General features: G+C 41.2%; 1 protein-coding gene across 1 annotated transcript; it reads left to right on the forward strand.

Moving 5' to 3' along the window:
• Positions 1-795: 795 nt before the first annotated feature.
• dnajc18 (DnaJ (Hsp40) homolog, subfamily C, member 18) lies at positions 796-8,949 on the forward strand. The gene is given in 9 exon segments (XM_022190523.2): positions 796-1,313; positions 2,182-2,350; positions 2,802-2,947; positions 4,494-4,679; positions 4,682-4,699; positions 5,044-5,159; positions 5,420-5,529; positions 5,624-5,796; positions 7,212-8,949. Coding segments are annotated over 9 exon segments (1,170 nt in total). The 5' UTR covers positions 796-1,186; the 3' UTR covers positions 7,337-8,949.
• Positions 8,950-10,324: the final 1,375 nt, after the last annotated feature.

A 10,324-nucleotide genomic window follows, 5' to 3' on the forward strand; every position in this document is an offset into this window, starting at 1 on the left:
ACAAACAAAAAAAGGACTCAAAACCACATCAAGTTTACATGCATGTGTCAGAATCTATGAGACATTTTCTCCAGTGATGTATCAGAAAACAGATCCAGAGAACCAAAGCTCGTTTTTATTATTCTATGTCACAGACATTTAATTGGTGCTATTATTCCTGTGTGGGCTAAACTATGATATACCCCATGATGCTCAAGGCTGGATGTAGAGAAAATCGGTACAGAACGAAAATGAGATTTTGGCTTCATAGTGGATAGAAAGTTAATTTGGTTACTGTTTTCAAAAGAGGTCAGATGTGTTTTATAGCCCTGAAAATGCCATGTGTCTCAACATATTTATAGTAGGAAGGTATAGTTGTGCATGGTTACATGAAATATGCTGACACTATTGGAAAAATACTACTGCTACTACTACTACTAATTATAATAACAACAACGACAACAACAAACAAATGAGAGTTTTTTCTAGCTTTGGTTGACCCTTAGGTCCAATTATTTTAGGTCATTACTTTCCTTGAAAGACACTTCAATGCACCACTAGCATTTATCGGAGGTACGCTGTTAATGTAAGTCCTTGAATGCAGCATCAGCACCACAGCAGGCCTACACCTGGTGATGTTGCTCGGCCGTCTGGGCTTTACAAACACCGTTAAATAACATAGTAAAGGACAGGAAAAGCAAAATGTCATATAAAAACTAAACATCTGACTTACTTACCAACAGAGAGCCGAATAAATGTCATTTTTACCTCAGCAACGGGACGATTTTCCCCAGATTTGACAGCTCGCTGCACCGGATGTGACATCACAGCGGTCCTGCCTCCACCGCTCGTCCATCGCAGGACAGCAAGACGCTTTTAAATCAACACGGTGGCTCTATAAACACCGTTAACCGAGCGGACAGCCCACTGAGTTCATTTCAAAGCTCTCCGTTTGAATAATGGCTCAACTGCGGGCCTGCTTGCAGCCTGACAACATCCTCCGTCGTCCGCTAATCGGATAGCGCGACGGACTTTGAGTGACTGCGGGCAGCACCGAGCTAACGTTACGCAGCTGTCGGTAACCGAAGCTAACCGGCTATCTACCGTTAGCTGGAGCGGCTCAACACATGATACTGGCGCACGGTGTCCAGGGACAGACCTCCACACACGGCGACAGGACCCCCTGAACAACCCCCGTACCGCTGAAATGGACAAAGAAGAGGCAGACCGGCTGATAGAGAAGGCGAAGCTGTGTTTACGGTCCGGACGGAAGGATCGGGCGTTGCAGCTGCTATATGAAGCGCAGAATATTTACCCCAGCACCCGGGCCAGAGGTAAAATTAGCTGACGCACATTTTGCAATGGCAGTCCGACTAGCTAAACCTTAATCTGCTATTTAACTTATCCCAGTTTGTTCACTGTAGGTAGTGTACTGTCAGATTTCAGGATTGATGCACAGAATCGTTATTTTCACATGCAGCTTTCAGACGTCATGTCTGTTGGTGCTGCATGCAGAATTTTAGGTTGTGTTTAGGGCACCCTTCCCCCTTGCAATTCATGGAGGGAACCACAGATTGTAGGGCAGCGCTGTGTGAAAATATGACTGTTTGCAGGTGCTTTCCTCTTCCCTTTTGCTTTAATGCAATAATGACTTTTAACCAGGATCAATAAGCAGCTATACATTACTTATAGCTCTTTAGACATAGCACTTAAATGATCCCAGCTATATCTTACAGCTTGTTGTACTGTTTTATAATGTGCATACTTTGCAAGGGGAGAAGAATATGTGCTGCACTGTCAGTGTCAGTCTGGTGATACACAGATGGGTGATGAATTAAAGAAAACGCTGAATTAATGATTGGAGAAGTTTCCACAAATGTTTGTGCACAGGGAAGTTCTGAAAGCTGAGATTATGAATGTACTGTGGCCTGCAACTTTACCAAAATTATATATAAAACTAACAAACAAACACCATATAAGGCCTTTTAAAAGAATAATATTCATCCCTCAAAATGAGTCTCAGAGATAGTCCACAATCTGAATAGTCAAGACCTATCATAAAAATTAGCTCTTAACCAAAATTTTCATTTTGATTTATGCCATTCTTGATTAAACTTTCTCTTTCTTCTTGACATATTTGGATTGCCAGTTGACCACAGACTGTGTTGTTGTTGTTGTTGTTGTTGTTGTTGTTGTTTGCAGTGCTGATAGATGCCATACTAAGGAATGGAAGCAGTGCTGCTCCACAGACGAACCACGTGCCCCCGCCAAGCGGCTGGAGAGACGAGGACGCAGGAAACAATGAAACGAGCTATCCCAGCGGAGATGAAAAGAAGAGCTACACTGAGGATCAACGCCAGGGTGTTCTCAGGTGAACAGTGATCCATCTGCATTTTTTTTTTTTTTACTGTATCAAAGATGCCCCTTCACTGAGCATCTCTTGTGACCAGTTCCTCAATATTTCAGACCACCTGTGGTGTCCTACCTACAGTTACAGCACTCCACCAGCTAAGCAGATCAATACGTTTGCTGCCAGCTGCCTTCTTTGACTGAACAATATGTTTTACTTAATAAAGGGGAATAAAATCTTAGCAGTTGTAAGCAGTAATCACAGCATTTTTTTCATAACATGGACTGTGAAGGCCATTCATTTACTTGGTTCTTACAGTATACAGTAGATATATATGTATGAAGGAGCTCTCTGCTAGTGTACTTGTTACTAAATATTGTATGATGGGTATGCACAGAGACAGTGTGTATCCGTCAGCCTTGAGGTCCAGGCATGTTTTTAGACATCCAATATGCTTTTTTTTTTACTGCAGGATAAAGAATTGCAAGGACTTCTATGAAATCCTTGGTGTTAACAAAAATGCTAGCGATGAAGATTTGAAGAAGGCGTACAGGAAGTTGGCCCTGAAGTTTCACCCTGACAAGAATTTTGCTCCCGGAGCCACAGATGCTTTCAAAGGTATGGATTTTGTAGTGGAGAAAAGTCATTTTCTGTGAGATAAAATGGTAAAACTATCGTTCATTTTCGTACTATCTATAATAAGCATACTGCTGAGCGCCACTAATGACAAGTCTCTACTGGTCACACAAAGACCATTCTGTTGCTGGTAAACAAACTTCATTAGGGTCTAAGTTTTGAGCTTAGTAAACCAGTTTAAGCAGTTTTAATCAAATTCAGAAGTTCTGTGTTGGACTGTTTGTATTCATTTATGGCAGGATCGTTTATTTTGTGAGTTGCACCTTCCAGGGATCAGAGGTGAAAATTAAAAGAATAAGGCAAAGATGCTGCATGAGGTGTAGAGAACCAGTGCTGTGAAAACAACAAAAGGTTACCTACTGTGTTTGGCTGTCTGGCTTGGCCTGTTTGCCGCTACAGTTACAGGCAGCAGTGATGGCTTTCAGACAACACTGTACTTTTTCTCAGTAAAATCTGAACACAAACACACACATACACGCACAACAATGTGATACACACTTTCTAAGGATGAGCTTGGACGTCCATTGCGAGTAATGCCCTTTAATTCAATTAGAAATCGTAGAGAGAGGCACTCTTCGTGCTGTTTGCCTGGACATCATCACAAGCTCCAGTGACAGTAGTCTGTACAGCCATGAATACTTTACAAACAGCAAGCTTGTCACTGTGCCAGTCTGTCAAAATGTGAATGAAAATGGTCCTCAAGTTGTAGACTGGAGTGGATTTAACTGAATTAGGATGACAGTCTCAGACTTTGAATGCTCCTGATTTATAGCAATTAATTGTATTCCCTTTAAGTGGCCACTGCAAACCACACTATGCACTTCTTTTAAAATCTGTTTAAAGCAGTAATAAGTATATATTCTGAATTTGTCACACTACAGAAAACTCTGTTATTGGCCACCCAGCCAAAATTAAACACTTGAATGAATTTTCAAGTATGTAAAATTAACATAGGTTTCAAAATTGTGAACTAATAAGTAGTGTTCTTGGCTCTGATATTCTTGGGGCATATTCACTAAAGGACATGTACAGCAACCATAGTCAACTAATTTTTCTGATGATGACACCAGATGTTTGCAGGATATGACGATGGAGACCAGGGAGGCAGCCAGTTGAGTTTATCTGTGATTCACAGCTATCGCAGATGAAAATTTGAACAACTCCCTGGTCACTGCAGAGGAAGTGTTGATCCTTTCCATCAGTGTGGCTCCTCACAAAATCAGCCCATCTCTTTGTCATCTCATCAGTCTTTGGAAATTTAAATAAGGAGACTGAACTGTTCTGCTAATTCTGGTATCCAAGAAAGATGCAGAGCTGGCCAGCAAGCTGTAGGCTGCAGTAATGTGCTCTAGTTTTATGACACCATAGTGTTAGCGGTAGGGTTTAGTATGGCTCCAGTGCATCATTGAGCTGTGATTCCACCCAAGCAATCTTGAACATGGAAATGATGACTGGCTTTAAAGGACAACTGCCTGCATAATTCTTACTAACTATATTTGGATTTCATGTTTCTCCTCTCTCCCAACAGCAATAGGCAATGCATACGCAGTGCTGAGCAACCCAGAGAAGAGGCAGCAGTATGATCAGTATGGAGATCAGTCTGCAGCTCCGAATGCACCCCAACACTCCACCCACAGTCGCCACGGACACTACCGAAGCTTCCACAGAGACTTTGAGGCCGACATTTCCCCAGAGGAACTCTTCAACATTTTCTTTGGGGACGGTTCCCCACAGGTATGTTAAAAGAAGGGTCCCTGCAAGGTCACCATTCAGGGTGGTTTTTGGGGGGTAGTTTGGCAGAAGATTGACAATTTCCAACACAGCTGACATGTTTTCTCAGTGAAGAACTTGCATAAAAACAAATAAAAGCCATGAATGATGAAATTGAATTTGTACTTATTTCATTCAATCTTAAATGCTTTTACATAATGTAATCTATCTGTAGTGGTGGTATTTATTATTAGTGTTCTCAGTATTGTTTATTGTTGCTATGGTTAACAGCAACAATAATAATTAGGAGTATTCTGTGTTATCTTACTGTGGAAGTGTAGATGCAGTAAAACGGTGTCTCTTTATAGGAAACATCCATGTGTACACCAACCAGGGAGCCTCCTACTCTCAGTTTTATCAGCCTCGTCGTCGACGTGCTTATGAAAGGCGCGAGGAGGTGGTGGTGGAGGACAACCAGAGTCAGGTCAGTGACTCATAAAACATTAGCACAAATCCCTGATACATAACCACAGTACTATGTTGCCATCTTCTTGTTGGAACCCTGCATTACTCTAATCATTAACACGCTCCAGAGAATCCTAGTAAAGTGTTGCAGTACGTTTTAAACATGTTTGCAGCCCCCGTTTACTCAGCTACTGCACTGGCACGAGTACGGTGTAATTAGTGCAGCCTACAGAGAGTATTACATGCTTTGCAACCTGTGCTGATTTTATCTTCCCACAGAACACCTTCACAGCGCTTCTGCAGCTTCTTCCCGTGTTGGTGCTAATCCTCATATCAGTGTTTACACAGATGATGGCCACTAACCCGCCCTACAGTCTCTTCTATAAGCCGTGAGTCTGTTCAACCGTCAGCCTTACAACAGTGACACGTTAGCAAATCCTTGGGCTCCACTGAATGAATCTGAATTGTGCGTTTTGTTTCCAGGGCCGTGGGGCTGGTGGTATCCAGGGAAACGCAGCACATGGGCGTACCGTACTATGTCGATAAAAGTTTTGAGAAGGAATACCGTGGAGCTGCGTTGGACGAACTAGAGAAAACCATAGAGGCCGACTATATTGAACACTTGCAGAGTAGCTGCTGGAAAGAGAAACAGCAAAGTAAGCGAGCGGCTCGTTTGGTAGACTTTAAATGACAGACCCTCCAATTCACATCACATGCAGCTGTGCACTGTTAAAGGAATAGTGAGACCCTTTGGGAAGTACATTTATTTATTGACAGAATTAAATCAGACTGAGCTCATATCTGTATGTTAAACACACCGACTTTCAATCAAAATAACAACAAAAAATGTAATTTGATGCTGGAGTTTGATGGGAGTTGATGTCCTCACCAACGTCGAAACAATCATACTAAAATCGAGTAGGAAATGCAAGCAATAGAGTGGCAAAAATGATAGCATGGTTAGCTAGCTAGTCTGCTGACTCCCGTGTTAACGGCATTTCCTCGCCCACAGTGGCTAATAGAGATATAAAGCTACTGACAGGGACCAAAGTGAATGCACTAGTACATTACATAAAGTTACATATCACTTTGGGTTTATAGGCCACTTGAGGCTCAATCCCCAAAAAAAACCCTTTTAAAATGTCCAACTTTACATGTTTACAGCCCCTTACAAAAATTGGTTCTAGGTTCTATTGCTAATGTCCCAGTATATGACAACTGCACTGGAGGTGATTTTTTTTTTTCATAGAACTTACCTGATTAAATTGTATGAAGGCTTAAAGTTATGTTTAATTAACGGTATGGCTGCTTTGGGAGACAGGCTGGTATGACCTGGGTCAAATTAGCTGCAACAAAAGTAAGAGACACACCTAGCGTAACAAGTAAAGATTGCTTATGTCAACTTAAATCAAAATAAATTAAAGCCAAAACAGTATGGGGTTGTGAGAATCAGTAAAGTCAGTGGTGTATGTGGGCTGCATGTGTGAATAATGTCTGTGTAGGTGTTGTAAGCTGCAAACCAAATCCCAAAAGAACTAAAACGCTAGACCTGGGTGTGTGCTGCCTGTGGAGGGAAGCAGAGGGTGATTAGAACACAGCCTGCTCTTAAGTAACCCGGGAAGACACCGGGGCCCGCAGGTGCTCCTGATCACACTAATCAACCACTCCCAAAACCAACAGAAAACCAGACCCACCCTCAGAGGTCATCACACCGTAACCTAGAGGCGCTTTCATTCCCCTGCCTCTGCTCCACACATGCTACACCTCTTTGCTTATTTTTGAATTAGCAAGGAGTTAGACAGAGTGAGACACTGCCGAGATGCAACCAAAACCACCAAACCGAGTTTTAAAAGTGCCGTTCATGGAGGGTCTGTGTGAAGCTAACAGATTGCTGACCGTAGCTTTGTATTTATTGTGCAGATGTGGGAGCAGCATTGATCTTTTCTCATAGCTGTCTGCGAGAAAGTGTAGAGTGTATTTCCAAAATGTCTACATTTCCCTTTAAGTGCAAAAAGCTTTTAAAAATAGAGGTGATACATCTCGCTTTTGTCGTTCCGCATTCCCTTTTCAGAGTCGGACTTGGCAAACCTGGGACAACTGTACCGAGATGAACGGTTAAAGCAGAAGGCCGAGTCGATGAGGCTGGACAACTGTGAGAAACTGCATCGATTGGTCGGGCGTCAGAGAGGCAAATGAGGACACGGAGGAGATGATGTTTCTTTACAGACTTTCCAATAATGCATTTTAGTGAAGTGTGTAATTTATCTAATCCGGCCACTTTGTAAAGAAATCTCTTTGGGTACGGCGCAGTCGGTGGGAGATTATGCCACTGGAAACAATGTGCCTTCTCTCCTCTTTGATGGTAGACAATAAGAGTTGCATGTTAGCTGCCAACCCTGGCTGCGGTGGCAGAAGCATCAAGTGCAAACTCACTGTGGCAGTGCGTATGATGTCTTTGAGCCTTTAAACTTTCTTATAGAAATGGCATGACATATGGGGTCTCCCTTCGGGGTCATGAAGGCAGTTGTATGTTCACACATACACGTTTTATCCGTTTAGTTTTTGTAGTTAACCTCTTTTGATTTTTTGGATGTTTTTGTGTCCTTGCTGAAATTTTAGGTGTATTTATTTAGTAGTTAATAGAGTGAATGTGGCGTGAGCATCTCGGCTCATTATTTTCTGTAGGGAATTTTGAGTTCAGTGACTTAAATACTACTGTAGTCTTTGGACAATTCTGAGATGGTCTGTACTGTGAAATTATAAAGGACCTTTTTATTTGTGAGTAAAACAGGCAAATCAGACAACTGGACCTCCAGCACTTTCACAATAGGAGGCACTGTAGAGTAAAATTTTACAAATATGACCACTCTTTCCTGATGACTATGCTTATCATAAAAGGTTGTAATTGCCAAAAAAAAAAGAGCTGAATCCCACCGCAGAGCTTCCAGCTCCCTGCATTACTGCTGTTTGTTGCTTTGTTTATTTAGCTTCTGCCATCCAGGAGCCTTTTAGCTGCTGGTTTAAACTTAAAAATGACTGTTGTTCTGAAGAGGTCACTTTAATTTGAAACTCCATTTTGAGCAGTATGTAAAAGCATATGGTGGCTTAAATGGCATGCAATACTTTGTTTTCATCATCAGCTTGATTTTGTTTTCAGAGAATTTGTTTCCAGTCCAAATTCGTAGATGTTTTATAAATCCTACACCTTTTATTTATACAGATCTTTTATAAAGAAGACATTTTAATTTGAAAATCTAAATTTGTGTGGGCGTAAACCTCTTTCTCCTTGGAACCAGATTTGTGATTTTTACTTGTCATGTTCTAGTCAGGTTTGGTCATCATGAATAGGAACTTTGTGGAGTTGTTGACTTTAATTTTATACCAACCCCAAACCATTAAAACCCTATACAGGCATTAGTACATGTTGCTGTGCACTAAGACTGCCAAACTGCCTTAGCTGTTCTCATACTTATAAATATTCAGGTTCATTTCAAGCACTTTTGAGTTAATATTTACTCCTGTGTTCCATTGTTACTGTTGCATGCACCCTAGTGAGAGAGTGTTTTCTTAGTTACATATTCATTTTTGGCAAATGCGTCTTCATGACTACTGACACTACAAATGTTGATGGAAAATATTCAGGTCCACACTGTAAGTCACAAACATGTAAATCCTTTACTGTGATACACACGAGTCAGGTTTTGGTAACTATCGGTGTGGAAGTAACATTGCAGTTGAGTTGACTTGAGTAACACTGCAGAATTAAGCTTTCAGCCAAAAATACCAGAAAATTAAAGATGTAACCAGAACGTGTGCTTGGCCTGTCTGATTTGTTCATTTGGGTAGTTATGGTAGACTGACTGAATGATTCATGTTTGGTCACATCATTAAAACAGCAACTAAGACATACATGTCACACAGCCGTCTGTATCCAAAAGTGTCCTATGTATTTAGTGATTACTGTTCAACATCATTATTAGAGGACTACAGATTCTCTTACTTGAGTTGTAGTGTTTGAATGTTCATTTAGGCTGATCACCAGCTCAGGCTGAATAAATCAAGGACTCGTTATTGAAGAGAATCTCCAAACCAGTTACCACATCCTGCTAACAAAGCTTATAGTGCAGGTCAGGGTTTGAAGTGCATACTGAATATTTGGCTCATCTATTTTTTTTTAAAATATCAACCAAATCATGTAAAATACCCCACAACAAGCTTGAGTTTTGCTGGTTACTTGGTCCAAACCACTAGTGCTGCTCACATAAACAAACATGTGACTTGAGGCTTTAATGTTTCTATGCATTTGCATTGTGGCCTACATGTGCTCTGTCCAGTTGCTTTCATGAACATACACTAGATTCTGAAAGTCTTCAAAGGATCTGTCAGGAAGGCTAGGAGAAACTGGCCAAATTCAGATACGCAGAGACTATAGAAGCTTTAACTGCTGCTAAAGTGGCTTCTACAACGTATTAAATCAAGTGTCTGAATATCTACTGGTGTAGTTTTTTCCCCATCAGTTTACTCTCGGTAATCCTTGTACATGTTATAGAAGGCTCCACTATTCATGCTGCGTGTCAGGACCAAAAACAAACCAGAAAACACACCTTTAGAGATAAATTTGTGGTGATGCAAAGATGTTGCCGAGGGTATCCAACCATTTCAGTAGGAAAGTTAGTTTGTTTTAGGACTATTCGTAGATGTCGCCACACTGGGAGGAGGGAACCCAGGAAGAAGGGACCCAATGGCTACTCTAACAGAGCTTTGGAAGTCCTCTGGGAGAACCGGTGTGTCTTTTTTCTTTAGTGATGTCCAACTTAAAAACCACAGAAAATCTGTGGAGACACTTTAAGGTGGCAGGTCATAGACACTTCCCATCCAATCTGATAGAGCTTGAGAGGATTTGTCAGGAAGGTTAAACTGCCCAAATCCAGGTGTGCAAAGACACAATAGGAGCTGTAAGAGCTGCTGAAGTTGCTTCTACAAAGTATAAAATCAAGGGTCTGAATAGCTTCCTAAATCAGATATTTCAGATTTAGATTTTTTTAATACACTTGCATTAAAAAAATTGAAAAACATCTTTTCCTTTTGTTTTTCATTGAGGGTAGATTAGTGGCAGTTTTGTTCGTTAAAAAAAATCCACAACTCTACAAAAAGACGACGATCGAAGAGGAGTTATTTGGCAGA

The sequence above is a fragment of the Acanthochromis polyacanthus genome, chromosome 17 (assembly GCF_021347895.1).
Source record: "Acanthochromis polyacanthus isolate Apoly-LR-REF ecotype Palm Island chromosome 17, KAUST_Apoly_ChrSc, whole genome shotgun sequence".
Classification (NCBI taxonomy): Eukaryota; Metazoa; Chordata; class Actinopteri; family Pomacentridae; genus Acanthochromis; species Acanthochromis polyacanthus.